This window comes from Notamacropus eugenii, chromosome 5 (genome assembly GCF_028372415.1).
Source record: "Notamacropus eugenii isolate mMacEug1 chromosome 5, mMacEug1.pri_v2, whole genome shotgun sequence".
NCBI classification, from domain to species: domain Eukaryota; kingdom Metazoa; phylum Chordata; class Mammalia; order Diprotodontia; family Macropodidae; genus Notamacropus; species Notamacropus eugenii.
The window spans coordinates 14,380,367-14,401,034 of NC_092876.1; the positions used below are offsets into that span (position 1 = coordinate 14,380,367).

General features: G+C 39.5%; 1 protein-coding gene across 1 annotated transcript; it reads left to right on the top strand.

Moving 5' to 3' along the window:
- The first annotated feature begins 5,073 nt into the window (after positions 1-5,073).
- On the top strand, positions 5,074-7,293 carry LOC140507342 (osteoclast-associated immunoglobulin-like receptor). The gene is made up of 2 exons (XM_072615455.1): positions 5,074-5,398; positions 6,920-7,293. Exons 1-2 carry the CDS (start codon positions 5,074-5,076, stop codon positions 7,246-7,248), a joined length of 654 nt encoding a protein of 217 aa, XP_072471556.1. The 3' UTR covers positions 7,249-7,293.
- The last annotated feature ends 13,375 nt before the right edge of the window (positions 7,294-20,668 follow it).

Below are 20,668 nucleotides of genomic sequence, written 5' to 3' on the forward strand. Positions count from 1 at the left end.
AAGAAAGTTAGGTATAGAAACACAATTAGCTCTATAGGAAAGAGGAGGGAAAGGGGGAAAGAGAAGGAAGAGGATGTTAAAAGAGAGAGAAGTATTAAGGGAAAAGGGGATTAAAAGGGAGGGGGGCTGAAAGAAGGGAGGAACGACTGAAGGACGCTGTGGTCAAAAAGTAAAACTATTGTGGAGGGGAGGGAAGAAGGGAGAACTAAAAATATAAACAAAGGGAAAGGGTATGGAGAGAAAGGCATAGATAGTAATCATAACTGTGAGTGTGAATGCAATGAACTCTCCCATAAAACAGAAATGGATAGCAGAATGGATTAAAAACCACGATCCACCAATATGTTGTTTACAAGAAACACATTTGAAATGGGACATACACACTGTGTAAAGGTAACAGGTTGGAGCAGAATATTTTGTGCTTCAGCTGATGTAAAAATAGCAGTGGTAGCAATCGTAATCTCAGAAAAAGCAAAAACAGAAATAGATCTAATCAAAAGAGATCAGGACGGAAACTATATCCTGTTAAAAGGTACCATAGACAACGAAGCAATTTCATTCCTAAAAATATATCGTCCAAGTGGTATAGGATCCATATTCACAGAGTAGAAGTTAAGGGAGTTACAGGAAGAAATAGACAGCAAAGCTATAATAGTGGGGGACCTCAAACTCCCCTTCTCTGAACTTGATTAATCCAATGCCAATATAAACAAGAAAGAAGTTAAGGAGGTGATTACAGTTCTGGATAAGGTAGATATGATAGATTTCTGGAGGAAATTCAGTGTGAATAGAAAGGAATATACCTTTTTCTCAGTGGTACATGGCACATATACAAAAATTGACAATGTACTGGGGTATAAAAATTTCAGAATCTAGTGCAGAAAGGCAGAGATTGTCAATGAATCCCTCCCAGATCATAATGCAATAAAAATTATGTCAAAAAAGACCGTGGGAAGAGAGACGAAAAATTAATTTGGAACTACATAATCTAATCCTAAGGAAGGACTGGGTTAAACAACAAATCATAGAAACAATCAACAACTTCATTCAAGAGAACGACAATAATAAAACAACGTACCAAATCTTATGGGAATTTGCAAAAGTATTTCTTAGGGGAAGCTTTATTTCTTTGAATGCCTACATGAATAAAACAGAGAAAGAGGAGATCAATGAATTGGGCATGCAGCTACAAAAAGTAGAAAAAGAACAAATTGAAAATCCCCGAGTAAATCTCAGCAAAGAAATACTAGAAACCAAAGAAGATATTAATAAGATTGAAATTAAAAAAACCTATTGAATCAGTACAAAAAAGTAAAAGTTGCTTTCATGAAAATGTCAATAAAATTGAAAAACCTTTGGTCAATTTGATTAAAGAAAGCTAAAGAAGAAAACCAAATTACCAGTATCAAAAATGAAAAGGGTTAACTCACCTCCAATGAGGAGAAATTTATAACAATAATTAGAAATTTCTTTGCCCCACTATGTGCCCATAAATTCGACAATATAAATGAATAGATAATTGTTTTAATAAATATAAATTACCCACATTAACTGAGGAGGAATTTGAATATCTAAATCACCACGTCTCAGAAAAAGAGACTGCACAAGACATCAATGACCTCCCTAGGAAAAAATCTCCGCAACTGGGTTGGATTCGCAAGTGAATTTTATCAAACAATTAAAGAACAGCAAATTCCAATACTATATAGGCTATTTCGGAAAATAGAGGCAGAAGGAATCTTCTCAAATACTTTTTATGATACAAATAGGGTTTTGATGCCTAAACCAGGAAGAGACAAAACAGAGAAAGAAAATTATAGACTAATTTCTCTAATGAATATAGATGCAAAAATTTGAAATTATATTTTAGCAAAAAGAATACTGCAACTCATCACAAGAATAATACATTATGATTAGGTATGATTTATACTAAAAATGCAGGGTTGGTTCACTATTAGGAAAACTATTAACATTATTTACATATCAACATCAAAACTAACAGAAACTACATGATTATCTCAATAGATGCAGAAAAAGATTTTGGCAAAATACAACACCCATTACCACTGAAAACACTAGGGAGCATAAGAATAAATCGAACTTTCCAAAAAATAATAAGCAGTATCTACCTAAAAATTTTAGCAAGCATTATATGCAATGGGGATAAGCTAGATGCATTTCCAAAAAGATTAGGGGTGACACAAGGATGTTCAATATCACCACTATTATTCAATATGATACTTCAAATGTTAGCTGTACCAATAAAAGAAAAATAAATTGAAGGAATTAGAATAGGCAAGGAAGAATCTATGTTATCACTCTTTGAAGATGAGTTGATGTTATACTTAGAGAATCCCAGAGATTCAAGTAAAATGCTTCTTGAAATAGTAAACAACATTGGCAAAGTTGCAGATTACAAAGTAAACCCACAAAAATCATCTGCATTTCTAAAAATGACTAACACAGTGTAACAGCAAGAGATAGAAAGAGAAATCCCATTTAGAGCTAGGTTAGACATTATAAAGTATTTGGGAGTCTACCAGCCAAACTGAATCCAAGGACTGTATGAACATAATTACAAAAAACTTTTCACACAAATAAAGTCAGATCTAAATAAGTGGGAAAAGATCAGCTGCTCATCGGTAGGCTGAGCTAATATAATAAAAATGACAGTTCTGCCTAAATAAATTTGCTTATTCAGTGACACACCAATCAATCTATCAGACAATTTTTTTCTGGAGCTAGAAAAAAATCGTATCAAAATTCATGTGGAAGAACAAAAGGTCCAGAATATCAAGAGAACTAATGAAAAGAAATGCTAGGGAAGGTGGTCTAGCTCTGCGAGATATCATATTGCATTATAAAGCAGGAATTATCAAAACCACTTTGTACTGGCAAAGAACCAGAAGGGTAGACCAGTGGAATATGCTAGGTACTCAAGATACAGTAGACAATAAATATCATAATCTATTGTTCGATAAACTCAAGAAGCCAAACTTCTGGGATTAGAGCTTGCTGTTCGACAAAAATTGCTGAGAAAACTGGATAGTAGTGTGTCAGAAACTAGGCATAGATCAATGCCTGACACTGTACACAAGAATACAGTCCAAATAGGTACATAATCTATGTATAAAGATTAATACTACAAACAAATTAGTGGTGCAAGAAATGGTGTATTTATCAGATTTACAAAGAAGAGAAGAATTTTTGACTAAACAAGAGATAGAAAGTATTATGTAGTGCAAAATGGATAATTTTGATTACTTTAAACTGTAAAGCTTTTGCACAACCCAACCCAATCAAACCAAGATTATGAGGGAAGAAGAAAACTGGGAAATAATTTTTTTGCAACTAGTATCTGTGATAAAGGCCTTATTTCTAAAATATTTGGAGAACCGAGTCAAAGGTACAAGAATATAAATCATTCCTCAGCTGATAAATAATCAAAGAAAGTGAATAAGCAATTTTCAGAGGAAGAAATTAAAGGTATCTATATTCATATGAACAAATGCTCTAAATCATTATTGATTAGACAGATGTCATGAAAGCAACTCGAAGGTACCACATCACACCTATTATATTGGCTAACATGACAAAACAGGAAGATGATAAATGTTGGAGAATACGTGGGAAAGTTGGAACACTAATTCACTGTTGGTGGAGTTGTGAGCTGATCCATCCATCCTGGAGAGCAACTTGGAACTATTCCCAAAGGGCTACAAAAAGATGCATACCCTTTGACCCAGCAACACCTCTTCTTATATTGTGTCCCCAAGAGCATAAAAATGGAAAAGAGTCCCACTTGTATAAAAACTATTTACAGCAGCTCTCTTTGTGGCAGCCAAAATCTGTAAATCAAGAGGATGCCCATGAATTGGGGAATCACTTAATAAATTGTGGTATATGAACATAAAGAAAGACTATTTTGTTATAAAAATGATGAAAAAGAAGACTTCAGAGAGGCCTGGAAAGACCTGTATGAACTGATGCTGAGTGAAAGCAGCAGAACCAGAAACCTGCAAACAGCAGCAACACAGTGTGTGAGGAATGTTTCTGGTAGACATAGTACTTCAGTGCAAATGTTCTCTTCAGGCAAAAAGGCTTCTACATCCAGGGAAAGAACTATGGAATTAGATCACAGAATGAAGCAGATAATTTTCTTTTTCATTAGGTTTTGGTCTGTTTTATGGTTTCTCCCATTCATTTTAACTTTTCTATGCAACATTACTAAAGTGAAAACGTATTTAAAAGGAATATACGTGAAGAACCAATATAAAACTGTATGCTATCTCAGGGGGGGAATGGGGAATTATGGGGGAGGGGGTAAGAGAGGAAAAAAATCTAAAATATATGGAAGTGATTGTAGAACACTGAAAACAAATAAAATAATAATAACAAAAAGATACAGGAAATTTTAAAAAGTGAAGATGAAGAAACTGAAAAAAAATATAAGAGCGGAAATTGTGGGGCCTGAGTTTCGGGGGTGTAATACTGCAGGGCTGGCCACCACATCCTGGGCCAGTCCTTCATTTGCCTACCTTTTCTGCTCTGCACACCTGAGGTTGGGGAGCCAAGGACAGAGGCAAAGACTCAGCATGGGTCAGATAGTCATTTTCCTGATCTTCACTGGTGAGTGTCCAGGGTCAGGCATAGAGAGGGAGTGACATTGTCACAAGGCCCTTGGCTCCTCAAACTGAAGGACAAGGAAGAGCCTAAGGAGGAGACAGAAGCATTTGGGGAAGAGCAGGAACCCAAATTCTGCTCAAAGGGCTCTTCCTTAAAATCCTGACCAAAGAAATTAGAGGGTCAGGGACTTTGGTGAGAGCTGGGGAATGGTCAATTTGGACTGGAACAGAGGCATCTCTAACCTGAGCTTCTCTTACAGGGTTGTATCTGAACTGGGCAGCGAGGGCACAGATGGGTGAGTCTTGCCCCCAACATTCCACTGTTTTCTTTTCACCCAGAATCAACCAGGAAATCCATTCCCAGGTTAATCAGAGAGGAGAAGAGAAGACATTGAAATGAATGGATCGGGTTTCTCAGGGAGGGACTTCAGAATTTGGTGGTGGAAACATGGGGTTTAGAGGAATCAATAGGAATCTGTACTCACTTTCCTTCTCAGATCCCCTTCCCAGGCCCACTCTCTGGGCCGTCCCAAGTCCTGTGGTCCACCGGGGAGCAAATGTGACCCTCAGGTGCCAGGGCCACTTGGGGAGTGACCGATTCCAGCTCTGGCAGGATGGAGATCTCAAAGAGGAGAGAAATGCCTCCTGGCAACAGACAGAGTTCGTGCTTAGGAATGTGGAAGACTTGAGAAATGGGGGAAGCTACAGTTGTCGCTCTCGGCAGGGGCCCTTGTGGTCAGAGTTCAGTGAAGTCCTGGCCCTGGTGGTGACAGGTGAGGGGTTGATGATCTCCAACCATCCTTAGTGTGAATGAGGCCAGCCCTGAAAGATGAGGCTGGAACCCTCTCTAGAGAGTCATGTACAAATGGGACAAACCTGCAGGCTTTACTACTTGCTTTCTGTTACCACCTCAGCCTCCACAGTCTCTGAGAATGCCTTACTCCTTACATTTTAGGGGCATAGATAAAGTTCTAAAATCTTTTCCATCAAAAACCCTGTGAGGAGTAGAACACATGAACCAGTATTTCTCTGAGGCCTGCAAAGGAGGTAAGGTGACTTGGACAGATCAACAGAATCTTTATTGTCAGAGCTAGGATTTGAATCCCTGTCTCCCCTTCTCAAACTCAAGAATCTTTTCCCATCTGCTTGGTGTCCCCTGGTGACCCAGCAATGAGTTCTGAGCTGCTCCTCCCTCAGAGGATATACAACAGCCCTCGGGAGAAGGGGCACACAGCTTTACCAGAGCAAACTTTATCTAGATAAACTTCTTCTGTCTCCTCTAAGGCCCAAGATGGCAAAATCCAGACTGTTTAGCTATTTTCCCCTTGTTCTATTCTGCCCTCACTTGATTCCTATCAGTCCAGACAGCTGACAACATAATTTCCCATCATATACCCCATTCTGCCTTTGCTTACACAGTTGCCCCTGCCTGGGATGCCATTCCCACCTTCATTCATCACTTTCTACACTTTCTTAAAGGCCAGCTCAGATCCTGCCTGCTCTAGGATGCTGTCCCTGATTGCATTAAGTGGCAGTGTGCTGACCATTGGCCCTTCCATCATGGTCCTTTTACTTCTCTTGGGCACCCTCCCTTTCTCAGCTCTGTTTCAGGGAACAATTTGAGGTGATTTGGGAAGAGATCAATTCCGTAAATTTCTTGCTTTCTCTTTTCATAGGAGTCCTTCCTAAACCCTCCATTTCAGCCTCACCTGACTCCACAATATCCAGAGGGCAAACAGTGATCATCAGATGCCAAATATCACAACAAGGACCCCCTCAAGATTACATTTTTGCCCTGCTGGAGGCAAAGAACCTAGAGCCTTTGCAGTTACAGAGGTCTGCAGGGACCTGGGCTGCTTTCTTCCTTAAGTCTGTGAAAGCTGAAGACACTGGGAGCTACAGCTGTATTTACTACAGGAAGACAGTCCCCCACAAGGGGTCATATCCCAGCAATACCTTGGAACTGACTGTGCTTGGTGACTAGAGATGGGAACCCCCAAATTCCCCATTACATCCCCCACATAGAGGCCCACAGATATATGGGGACAGCATAAAATCCTGGGAATTCTGAAGGGATGATTTGGGGGAAATCTGGAGGAGACCCTGGGACCCTCTTCTGTTTCATGTGTACTCAGCTTTAGGCCTCAGGATAGTGGGGGTGTTTGTAGCTCAAGGCATGTCCCAGACAAGAAAGTGAGAACAGAGGCTTGGTATCTATTTCCCTTTCATAAAAGGGATAGGGGGCCTTGAAGTGTTGTTTCAACCTGAAATTTAGTGTTTCTCTTACCTTTCAGGACTATTCCCCAAGCCCACTCTGTGGGTCCAACCTGGCCTTGTGGTTGTCCCAGGGATAAGCATCACTTTCCACTGCTTAAGGCCCAAGTTGTCCTCTCTTGAAGAGGTGACTTTCACTTTGGGGAAGGCTGGGGCCCAGGAGCCCTTACAGCAGCAGAACTCAACGAATCTCTGGACTAGCTTCCTCCTTACATCTGTGAGACCCAAGGACACTGGAAGCTACAGCTGTGCTTACAGGAAAAGCACAGCATCCACTAAAGCATCAAAGCCCAGTGAGGCCCTGGAGCTGATGGTGTCAGGTGAGGGGGGTATATGGCACCCAGAATAACTTTGAATATGATCTTTCTGCTCTCTTCCCAGACAAGGACCTCACAAAGACAAGGCTTGATATGTACACAGCCAGCTGTGCCATGAGACCTAGCAGGACTCAGGAGCTGTGGAAGATATGAGACATTTCTATTTTTTTATTATTATTTATTTTCAGTGTTCTACAATCATTACCATATAACTTAGATTTTTTTCCCCTCCCTCCACTTCCTTCCCCCTCCCTCCCTTCTCCCTCTCTGAGATCTCTCCAATCAATAGTGATTTAGAGCATTTTTTCATATGGCTATAGGTATCTTTAATTCCTTCCTTTGAAAATTAACTTCACATTCTTTGACCATTTATCAACTGGGGAATGATTTGTATTCCTGTACATTTGACTCATTTCCATATATATTTGAGAAATGAGACTGTTATCACAGATACTAGTTGGAAAAATTCTTTCCCAGTTTTCTCCTTCCCTCCCAATCTTGGTTGCATTAGGTTTGGTTGTGCAAAAACTTTTTAGTTTAATGTAACCCAAATTAGCCATTTAATGTCATCCAAAGTATTCATAATACTTTCTATCTCTTGCTTAGTCAAAAATTCTTCCTTTCTCCATAAATCTGATAAATACACTATTTCTTGCCCCACTGATTTGTTTATAGTATCAATATTTATACTTAGATGAGTAGCCACTTGGACTTTATTCTTCTATATGGTGTCAGGTATTGGTTTATGTGTAGTTTCCACCACACTGTTATCCAGTTTTCCAGTAATTTTTGTCTAACAGTGAGTTCTTATCCCAGAAGCTTGAATTCTTGGGTTTATCAAACAGTACATTTCTATATTAATTGCCTACTGTGCCTTGAGTACCTAGCCTATTCCACTTGTCTGTCCTTCTGTTTCTTAGGCAGAACCAAGTGGTTTTGAAAACTGCTGCTTAGTAATAGAATTTGATAACTAGTAGAGCTAGGCCACCTTCCCCAGCATCTCTTTTCTTTAGTTCCCTTGATGTTCTGTACATTTTCTTCTTCCAGATGAACTTTGATATTACTTTTTCTAGCTCTAGAAAATAATTATCTGATAGTTTGATTGATATGGCAATAAACACATAAATAAATTTAGGTAGAATTGTCATTTTTATTATATTGGCCTGGCCTACAGATGAGCAAATGATGTTTCTTCAGTTACTAAGATCTGACATTATTTGTGAGAAAAGTGTCTCGTAGTCATGCTCATATACTCTCTGGGTTGGTTTTGGCAGGTAGACTTCTCAATATCTTATAGTGTCTAATCTAGCTTTAGATTGGATTTTTCTTTTTTATCTCTAGCAGCTAGAATTTGTCAATAATGTATAGAAATGCAGATTTGTGTGGATTTATTTTGTAACCTTCAAATTTGTCAAAGTTTTTTATTATTTCAAGTAGTTTTTCACTTGATTCTCTGGGATTCTCTAAGTATATCATCATATCATTTTGCAAAGAGTGATCACCTAGTTTCTTTTTTGCCTATTCTAATTCCTCCAATTTCTTTATCTTCTCTAATTGCTACAACTAACATTTCTAGCAGTATACTGAATAATAGTAGTGATAATGAACACCCTTGTTTCACCCTTGATCTTACTGGAAATGCATCTAGCTTATCTCCTTTGCATATAATGCTTGCTAAAGGTTTTAGGTAAATACTGCTTATTACTTTATGGAAAGTTCCATTTATTCCTATGCTCTTCAGTGTTTTTAATAGGAATAGGTGGTGTATTTTGTCAACAGCTTTTTCTGCATCTATTGAGATAATCATGCGGTTTCTTTTATGTTTGTTGTTGATATGATCAAAAATTCTAATAGTTTTCCTAATATTGAACCAGCCCTGCATTCCTAGTATAAATCTTACCTGATCATAATGTATTATTCTCATGATAAATTGCTGTATTCTTTTTGCTAAAATCTTATTTAAAATTTTTATATTTATATTCATTATAGATATTGGTCTATAATTTTCTATTTTGACTCTTCCTGTCTTAGGTGTCAGAACCATATTTATATCATAAAAAAAGAATTTGGGAGGACTCCTTCTTCCCCAATTTTTGCAAATAGTCTATATAGTATTGGAATTAACTGTTCTTTAATGTTTGATAGAATTCACTTGTAAATCTATCCAGGTCTGGAGATTTTTTCCTACAGAGTTCATTGATGGCTTGTTCATTTTCATTTTCTGAAATGGTGTTGTTCAAGTGTTCAATTTCCTCTTCTGTTAATCCGGGTAATTTGTATTTTTTAAAATAATCATCCATATCATTTAGATTGTTGAAATTATGGGCATAAAATTAGGCAAAGTAATTTCTAATTGTTGTCTTAATTTCTTCCTCATTGGAGGTGAAGTCATCCCTTTCTTTTTGATATTGGTAATTTGGCTTCCTTCTTTCTTTTCTTCAATCAAATTGACGAAAGCTTTACCTATTTTATCGTTTTTTTTTAATCAAACCAACTCTTAGTTTTATTTATTAGTTCAATAGCTTTCTTAATTTCAGTTTTATAAACCTCTCCTTTGGATTTCAGTATATCTAATTTGGTATTATCCGGGGGATTTTCAATTTGTTTTTCTTTTAGCTCATTAAACTCCATGCCCAATTTATTGATTTCTTATTTCTCTATTTTATTCATCTATTCATTCAAAGATATAAAACTTCCCCTAAGAATTGCTTTTACAGTATTCCATAAGATTTGGCAGGTTGTCTCATTATTGTCATTCTCATGAATGAAGTTGTTGATTGTTTCTATGGTTTGTTGTTTAACCCTCTCCTTCTTTAGGATTAGATTATTTAGTTTCCAATTAATTTTGGTCTACATTTCCTTGGCCTTTTATTACATATAGTTTTTATTACATTATTACCTGAGAAGGATCCATTGACTATCACTGACTTTCTGCATTGGATTGTGAGGTTTTTATGCCCTAGTACCTGGTCAATTTTTGTATATGTGACATGTACCATTGAGAAAAATATATGTTCCTTTCTATCCCCATTCAATCTTCAGATATTTATATTATCTACCTTATCCAGAGTTTTATTCACCTCTTTAACTTCTTTCTTGTTTATTCTGAGGTTAGGTTTATCAAATTCAGAGAGGGGTACGTGGAGGACACCCAATAGTATAATTTTGCTATCTGTTTCTTCCTGTAACTCCCTTAACTTATCCTCTAAGAATGTGGATGCTATGCCACTTGGAGCATGTATGTTTCATAATGCTTTTCCTTCATTTTCTATGGTGCCTCTTAGAAAATTATAGTTTCATTCCTTATCCCTTTTGATTTGATCTATTTCTGCTTTTGCTTTGTCTGAGACTATGATTGCTACTCCTGCTTTTCTTACATTACCTGAAGCACAATATATTCTGCTCCAACCTTTTACCTTCACCCTGTGTGTATCCCCCCGTTACAAACGTGTTTCTTATAAACAACATATTGTTGGATTATGACTTTTAATCCATTTTGATATCTGTCTCTGTTTTATGAGAGAATTCATCCCACTCAAATTCAGAGTTGTGATTACTATCTGTGTCTTTCCCTCCATCCTCTTTCTCGCCTATTGTGCGTTTAGTTCTCCCCTCTCCCTTCCCGTTAACAACAGTCTCAGCTTTTGACCTCTACCTCCTACAATGTTCCCTTTTTTCTTTCAGCCCACCTCCCTTTTTACTCCTCTTTACCATTACTACTTCTTCGCTCCCTTTTGCTCTCTCCTCCTCCTTCTTTTCCTGTTCCCCTCCCATTGCTTATAGAGATACTTAAATTTATTTACTTAGTTAAATTTGTTATTTCCCCGTAGAACCAAATATGATGAGAGTACCTCTCAAACAATGCTCATCTCCCTCTCTTCTTGCCTCTTCTGTAAAATAATTTTGTGCTTTGTCTTCTGATGTAATTTATCATTTTCTGCTTCCTCCTTTCTGTATCTCTTGCTATAATCCCTTTGCAAGCTTAAATCACACTTTTATCTTCCCATCATTTGCTTTATACCTCCTCCCTCTATCTATGTATATGCCTTTCATATTTCATAATGAGTGTACAATTATGAAGATTAACAAGTATCATCTTCTCTTACAGAGAATAAAACAGTTTGCCCATATTGAGTAACAAGCTTTTCCTTCCCTCTGTTTGCCTTTTTATTACTCTTTTGGGACCTGGATGTGGAGATCAAATTTTCTATTGAGTTCTGGCCTTTTTATTCCAGGAAAGTCTGGAATTCCCTTATTTCATTGAACAATAATAATCTCCTTTCCTGAAATATTATGTTAAACTTTGCTGGGTAATTGATCCTTGGTTGTAATCCCAGCTCTTTTCCCTTAATAAATATCATATTCAAATTTCTTCGATCTTTTAACATAGCAGCTGCAAGGTCATTTGTGATCCTGACTGTAGCTCCTCCATATTTGAATGGTTTCTTTCTGGTTCCCTGAAATGTTTTCTCCTTCTTTTGATAATTCTAGAACTTCCCAACGATATTTCTTGATGTTTGTGTTTTGGCTTCTCCTTCTGGAGGTGAAGGATGGATTCTTTTGATGACTATCTTGCCATCTGAATCTAGTGCTTCTGGGCACTTTTTCTTGATTATTTCTTGGGAGATGTTGTCTAGGCTATTTTGTTTCATCATGGCTTTGTGGTAGACCAATAATTCTCAGATTTTCTTTCCTGGATCCATTTTCCAGGTCAGGTGTTTTTCCAATTATATATTTTACATTTTCTTCTATCTTTTCATTCTTTAGATTTTGTTTGACTGATTCTTGATGTCTCATAGAGTCATTAGCTTCTACTTGCCCAATTCGAATTTTTTTTCAAAATGGTTTTCTTCAGTTGATTTTTTCCTCTCATTTCCTTCTCTTCTATTATTCCTTTTAAGGAGATAATTTCTCCAGTTCATTTTTTTTTCTTCCTTATGCATTTGTCCAGTTTTCCCAGTTTGGTTTTGTGCTTCCTTTTCCATTTGTTCAATTTTCCTTTTTAAAGAGCTATTCTCTTTAGTGAATTCTTTTTTCATACTCTAGTGTTTCTTCTTCTTCCTTCCTCAACTCTTCCAAGAGTGCTCTTTGTGCATGAGACCAGTTCATAGTCCATTCTGAAGTTTCAGATGGGAGTCCAGTCTCAATACATACATCTTTGGTATTCCTGTTTTGGTCCTTGTCCCCATAGAAAGATTCTATGGTCTTTTCCTTCCTGCTTTTTAAGTGTGAGAGAGGGGTGGTCTCTTCAGGGGAGATGTCAGCTGAGCCAGAGCAAAGTGAAGCTCAGCACTTGGTGATTCTGGTTACCCTATTTTCTTACCATTTCCCTTGAAGTTCTGAGGCAGGCCTGGGCTACTGCTGTTGACAGTTTCCGGTTCCACTCACCTGGATCTCTGGATCTCTTCCCTGTTCACTGAAGTGGGCCTATCTGGCACAGCTCTGGTCCTATGCCACAGTAAGTGGAATACTCCTTAGTGATTTTCCAAGCCTCATGTGCTATGAGACTGTTTGCCCCTTCTGCTGATCCCACTGATTCAGGATTTTTCTGGGGAAATATTTTATGGTCCTTTCAAGGTCAATAAGAGGAGGGGAAGACAGCATTTACTGATTGCTCCACTAGTTTGTCTCCAGAAGTTCAAGTATGTGACTTACAGACATTTGATGTGTGGGCTGATAACCTCAGGAGCAGCTGCTGGTGATAAGTGGTATTCCATGGCTCTCACTCACTCAGCTCTGCTGGTCTCCCTCCTTGGGCTGCTATTCTGCCATGCTGTGCTTGCCTGAGACCACCCCGGGGCTTTATTTCTTGACCCTTCTGTGACAGGGCCATGCTGTGCTATGTATTGTATGCTGTGTGCTCCTCCACCCCAACAGAACAGATCCTTCCCCTTTAACTTCCAGTCTGTACTGGTCTGTAAATCTGCCACAGTCTGTCTCCTATTGAATTCTGTACCTACAAAATTTGGTCAGATTCTCTTTTTAGAGGTATCTATAGGAGTTTGTCTAAGAGCTTAGGTGAGTAGTTGGTCTCATTCCATCTTGACTCCACCTCCGAGGCCTTTTTCTTGTTATTTAGAATCTGGGGAAGAAAGGTGATGGTAGGGACTGAGTTGGGTGTTAGGAGAAGAGTCACAGAGACCCAGAGCTAAAAGATGCCTTGGAGATGCTTGAGACCAAACCTTCATCTTACTAATGATCAAAGTGAAACCCAGAGAGAAAGAACTTGTGCAAAGTCACACAAGTGAGTGACTGAGCATGAAAATAAGCCTGAGCTTTCTCCCTCCTGGACATGATTGGAATCACTGTTTTAGGCTGAGCAGTGGGCCTGTCTGTGATAGACCAGGTGAAAAGAGAGGGTTCATGATCTTCTCTCCCATGAGTCATCAGTGGCCCCAGACGATAGGTTAGGTGATGTCTATAGCTAGAAATGTATTAGTGATCATATGGTCAAACCACTCATTTACAGATGTGATAACTGAGTCTCATGGGCAACTAGATGGCTTAGTGGGTAGAAGGCTGGGTTTGGAATTAGGAAGTCTCTTCTTCCTGAGTTCAAATCTGTCCTCAGACACTTATCAGTTAGGTGACTCTGGTCAAGTCACTTGCCCTATTTCCCTCAGTTGCCTCATCTGTAAAATAATCTGGAAAAGGCAAAGGCAAACATCTTCAGTACCTTTGCAAAGAATACCTTAAATGGAGTCATGAAGAGTCAGAAGTGGCAGAAAAAAAACTGAACAAACCAAGTGAGACACAGATAGAGCAAGTGAATCACCTATGTTTACACAGGGATTCAGAGGCAAAACAGAAACTTGACCCAGTTGTTCTGACTCCCAACCCCATGTTCTTCTCTCACAGGATCTCTCCCCAAGCCTTCCCTTTCAGCCTTCCCAGGCCTTGTGGTGGAGCCGGGGATGCATGTGACTCTTAAGTGCAGACAGCCCCCTCAGACATCCCTTTGGAGTGTGACATTCACTCTGCTGAAGTTGGAGACCCCTAAGGCCTTGCAGAGTCAGAGCCCAGCTGGGACCTCAGCTGAATTTTCTCTCCTCTATGTGAGGGCCCAGGATGCTGGCAACTACAGCTGTGTCTACCACTGGAAGACGACTCCTTACCAGGTTTCTGAGCCCAGTGAGGTCCTTGAGATCTGGGTGACAGGTGAGGTTGTGTCCAGGTTCCCAAGGTATAAAACAGAGTGTAATTTGAGCCTGATTGGGGGACCAGGAATCCAGAAGAGGTGTATTCTGGTCTCTTTTGATTATCATGAAGTAGAGGCTGGGAAAAGGGCTGAAGGGCTCTATGAAAGGGGGAAACAAAGTTGGACGCACAGACCAGCTGAGGTGCTACTAGAAGCTGAAGGAACAATGATGGAAGGAAGAAACACCTCCCCGTTTCTAGGTAGACTCAGAGAACATCTGGGGTTTAGCATCCATGCTTCTCCAGGTCGAGACTTTGGGCAAGGACTGACCAAAGAGCCAAAGACAGTGAGAGCAGATGGTCAGGGAGTTTTTCAGGGACCTCCCAGTTCTTGCTTCCTCCATGCCACACCACCATTATGATTGTGCATGGCCCTTGAGGACCTCTGCTCTCTCTTTGCAATTCCAGATGCACTCCCCAAGTCTTCCCTCTCAGCCTGGCCTCAGATGGTATCAGGAGCCAAAGTGACCCTCCTGTGTCGAGGGCCCTCGTGGAGTAGTACCTTCGTTCTGTACAAAGACAGAGATGAGAAAAACTTGCCAACCATGGATAACACTCAAGATGGGGCAAAATTCATCCTGAGTGAGGTGACCCCTGAGGACTCTGGCAATTACAGCTGCAGCTACCAAATGAACACCAATGGACGTCTTTGGACACAACACAGTGACCCCCTGCAGCTCATAGTGATAGGTGAGAGGAAGAAGCCCATGGGACCCACAGGACTGTGCCATTGTCCACTCTGTCCCACCCCACTACAAGGAAATGAAATAAAGCCCGTGACTCTGGCCAAGAGACACAATGTAAGAGAAGGCAGTAACTTTGAAATTTTCCTGAATTCTAGGCTCATAGAGACCTTGGCTGTGAGTTGGGATATGAGGCTTCCATCCCTCACACTTCCCTGGGAACCATATATCTCTATCCTGATTTCTGAGTTTCTCAACCTAATTCCAAGGGATAAGCCCACTCTGAGCAACCTTTGTACCAAATGGTTGGATGCTGATGGTGAGGGGTGTTTCTAGAAGGAGATAAGGGGAGAAAGTATGAGGACAATTTCTGGAGCAAGGTGAGGGTCCCTTAAGGACAGTGATTTATGAAGATTTTTCTCTCTCCACCATTACAGGTTCAGAGACCAATAACATCCTCATCATCACCCTCAGTTGTGTTTCGCTCCTCCTCCTCCTTCTCTGCCTTCTCTTGCTGGCAGTCCTGTGGGTGAGACAGAGATATACCCCTTGATTTCTATAACAATAGAAATGGATAAGGAATGGGACCTCTATTTCCTCCTTTGAGACCTTTCCTGATGTTGTTTCTTCCCTTCCATTGTCTCTCTCCACAGGGTCTTTTCAAGAAGACAGTCCAAAGAGGTAAGACGACTTAGCTCCTATTCCATGGTCCTCTGTTCCTTCCTTGCCAAGTAACCCGGACCCTCTTCATTGACAGAGTCCCTAGTGAGGAGGGCTTGATTGCAGAACATTGCAAGGCTAACTCCCTCCTCCCTCTATCAACAGGCGTCTTTGTTGTCTTTGTCTTTATAGGAGTACGTGTCTATCCCATCAACTTGAATCCCCCAGAGTGGAGATCCCGTGTAAGTTATCGGGAAAGGAAGGGCTATATCAATTGGTCAGGGAATTTGGATTGTGAAAGGGAGTCCTGGTCCTGGGGCTATTGGAATAATGAAATTATCCTCCACCTCAGATACAGATGCAGTCAAGGGGAGACCAAGAGATCCACCGGTGAGTTTGTCCATCCTTTTCCCCGCCTGGAAAAACTTGTTCATCCTTGACCCCAACCATTACTGACAGGCTCTAGGCCCAAAGTTGGACGACTTTTCAATCCTTTACCAATTTTTCTTCTAGTCATCAGTGTGGGGTCTCTGAACTTTGGGTCACTGAGCATAATTTAACAAAAACTTATTTGTTAAATATCCCAATAATTGTATTTCAATACCATTTATTTCCTTTTAATCCTATGTAGTTCATTTCATGTGATGAAAAGAATGATTCTGAGAAGACATCCATAACTTTCACCAGACAGATTTTCAAAGCATTCATGACACACCAATAGATTAAGAACTCTTGGTCCACAGGCACTCACTGTGTCCTTACTCTTGTATTTCTCCTTCAGATCCCCATGTGTGAAGACAGGGAGTAATCTATGCTCAGCTGAAAATAAGAAGATAAGAATCTTGAATAAGAAGAAACCTAAACCCACAGAGAAAGCCACAGAGCCAACACTCCATGTCCCTGTGCTTGGGGACTGAGGGATTGGGCACCTTTTCCAATGGAATTCTCTCCTTTTCTGTCTTCTCCCATGTTCTCAAGTCTACTTTACTCCCTAGTTCCCCTCTACTCTAGTACATCTTCTCTACATTCCTATCCCTGAGGAGTCATGGATGGCTGTTGCGGTTTTCCACTAGGTTAGAGTTGTGCAAGCCAAGTCCAACCATCTAAAATGAGAAACACACAAGGTACACACAGAGTGGAAGGGGAGATTAATTTTTTCAAGGGGAAATCTCTAGTAGTTGTGAGGACCTGGAAAAATTCTCTGCCCTTGATGGGATTTGAAATAAGTTTTAAAGGAAACTAGGCAAACTGAGAGGTAAATTTGAAGAAAAGTTCCATTCAAGGCATGAGGGAGAGCCACCACAGAGACTTGACATTAGGAGACTATTGTGTGCAAGGACAGAAACTCAGCCAGTGTAGATGGCTCCTAGAGTGAGTGAAAGGAAATAAAGTGTAAGAAGGAAAAATGTGGAAGACACTGATGCTCAACCCCTCACTCCTGCCCTCCACTCATTCCGTAAACTCACACTGTGTATCCAATCTGGTGTCAAGACCTGTTTTTTTCACCATCATACCATATGTTGCATATGCCTCCTCTCCAATCACACAGTGACTACCCTGGGCCTCACCTCACACCTGATCTATTGCAATTGCCTGTTGGTGGGTCTGCCTGCCACCAGTCTCTCCCATTCCAGTACATTATCCACTCAACTATCAAACTGATGTTTCTGAAGTTCAGTTCTTACTCTGTAAACCCCTGGTTATTAAACTGCATCTCCTCCCTATAAACTGTAGGATTAAATATGAAATCCTCTCTCATTCAAAGCCTTTATTAACCTCTCACAAGACCTTCCAAGTCTTCTTATGCTTTATGCTCCCTCTCACGCTCTTGGTGTGAGTGTCCTTTGGATCTCTTCTGGTGTTTGTACCAGTCTAATTCCACTCCCCAACCAACCCTTATTGAATACATTTTTATTTTATGGGACAGTTAATATCACTTTTATTCACTTACGTATGAAAATATACCTGAGGAGTCCTGATCCAATCCATATCACTGATGCTTACTTCTTATATAAGTATGTTATCTTCCCCTGGTAAATATAAGAGAATGAAAGAATAGACTGTTGAATTTTGTGTCTTTGTATCCTAGTTATTTGCCCTGTGCCTGACAAGGACTGGACAATTCTAAAATGTGTTACTGGTAGTTGGAGTAACTGATTATTTTGAGTTTGAGAAGTTTATGAGATAATTCCATTTGAGATGTCCTGGAGGCTCATTATTTACTAACTAGATAAGGAGTTATCTGCAGAGAGATGAGCACTTAGCCCATGGGAGCTGATAAGCTTCATGTACAATCATGTTTTTTATTATACTTTATTTTGGAAGTGTTTGTTTTATTCCATAAATTAAAAATATAAATAAATTAATAAAAATGTAAAAGAAAACAGATAGATATCAAGAGGGAAAACTTCAACTGACAAAAGGAGAGGATCTCAGTGAACTCACGGCTCGCATAAAGTAGGAATTTCTCAGAATGTAGCCTGAATGGAGAATTCAAAGAGGGACCAAGGATGGGAAGGGCAAATGAGGGAAAGAACCCACAAGTCTACCCTTGCTCTTTTGAAGAGATAGGCAGATTAGTGAGAATGATATGAGATTTGTTGCTCATATCCTTGGAAATACTTTCCTATTAGTCACTGTAGAGTTTTTATTGTGCTTGCTTTCTTGTTTTGGACTAGAGACTCCAGGCAAAATTCTTTGTATTTTTCTAATTATTTTGAATTTAGACACACAGCCACACAGCAAAATGAAAGCATTTCCATATGTACAACAGAAAACAAAGTGGATTGTATATAAGTTTAAGAATTTTCATTTCTTATCTTTTGCTTCTTTAAATATGTATTTATATATACATATGCATACATATCCATATGTACATATACAGACATACACATAGATGCACATATATGTATACATAAACACATGCATACATATGTATGTAACTGCCATGTATTGCTTTAATATTTACCCTGTAATATGCTTTTCCTTCTAAACTTTCTTAGGTTCTTTACTCTGCATTTAAATAGAATGTATTAATGCTCTCTTTTGGAATTACTGTTATTGCCATCCATGCCTCTACCCCCAACAAACCCCCTCCCCCCATTAAAAAAAAAGACCTTTTATGAAATGAACAAATTGAGGAAGATGAATCACAATGGTAGTCAGGTCAGAAAAAAAATGTCTATAGTCTCTCATTTAAGACTTGGATAACACAGTTCTTTAGAAGTCCACTGAAGACTTGCTCAGTCATTGAATTGTTCAAAGTCCTTAAGATTTTCAAAGTTGTTTTTGTTTGCAATATTGTTTTTCTCGTATGAGTTATTTTTCTGCTTCTGCTTCCTTCACTCAGCAATAGTTCATATTACCTAGAAATTCTGAGATGTGCATTTCTATATGATGCAATATAATTCCAACATTTTCCTTTGCCACAACTGGTGCAGCTACTTCTCAGTTGTCTAAAGGACAATCTAGGATACCTCTTTACATTCTTGTTCTTTCCCTTTCCTTTCAATTCCTTTTCAGGACTAAGAAGTTAGGTTCACTATTCAACATTTACCCTTTACTCTTATCCTTTCTCTTACCCAACTTTCCCTCAATCCTTACTTATTTCCCAATTAAGTTATCTGCATGGAAATGGTCATTGAACCCAGGGGAGTTGAAGTGGACCCTGAGAAGGAGAAAGTTCAGAGAAAAAAGAGAAGAGGGTCAGGCTAGAGGGCTGGGAAGGTAAAATAATGATCAGCAAAGGAAACCACCACGATGGGAACCTAGCCCTGAATTTCAGCTAAGCCAGACATCAAGACAGCAAAGTAAAAAACTGAGTAGCATCTTGCCATGCTGAGCTTAGAAGAGTCAACGTGGACAACAGAGGAGTTTGCCATAGACCATGAGAACATGGGAAATAGGTCAATCCAGCAGATGCCATAGGATCACTGGCCCATCGAGAACAGCGACAAATCAAAGTAAATCAAACCACGTAAATAGATGAGCTTTAAAAATGACACGAACATACTCTTGCTTCTGCTTTTGGGGATTCAATAATGCTGACCATTCCACCCACAAAGACATATGACAATTTCCATAAGTGCAAGAGTAAGTGGGAATATAAACTGTTTTGGACTGCTTCCACAGAGAGAAGCTGCTATTTCTAGGTGACAGGCTTGCCTCATTGGTCTATACTTCCTATGACTACAGCACCTGAGTCCCTAGTGGTGTTCTTCTCCTGTAATAGTTAACTTATAAAAAAATAAAGCTCAAAGAAAAGTGATTACCTTAGAAGATTTACCAGGGACAATAATTAGAGAGCATTTCCCTCATATCTCAAAGAAATACTTTTCCTCAAACACGTGCCTGGTCCATGAGACGAGGGGGCACAGAATTAGAGTTGAATGGTAGTGAGGTACTCATGTGGAGAGCACATGTGGCCAAGGCTATTCATTCCTTTGATGCTGGCAGGGGTCCAAGCTCAGCCAAGCGTCCATTCATTAGGTTCTCCCACCACTCACTGAATCAATGACAGAAATCGTTTTCTGCAGATATTCTTAATGCTCAGAATGCAGACTCCTGTGTGTGGTAAAGTCAGAGAGGCTAGAGCATCATCAGTTTCAGTAACAATATACATCCTGTGCAAACATGAACAAAATAAAAAAAAAAAACATACTGAAAGCAGGACAGGAAGAGAACTGTCTACACACCCAAAGTGAGAAGTTCAAGCCCGTGCCAGTGGGAATTGTGGTTTGGTTTTCAACCCAAACCACACAAAATGTAAGATGGAACCAGTGCTCTCTTCTTATAATAGTGATGGGAAAAACCCATAGCCAGAGCTTCTTTACCCATCATACTCTTCCTCATGTCTTAGTCTCTGTGTTCAGTAGTAGATGATACTTGTGGTGAATTGTGGGTCCTAAACTTC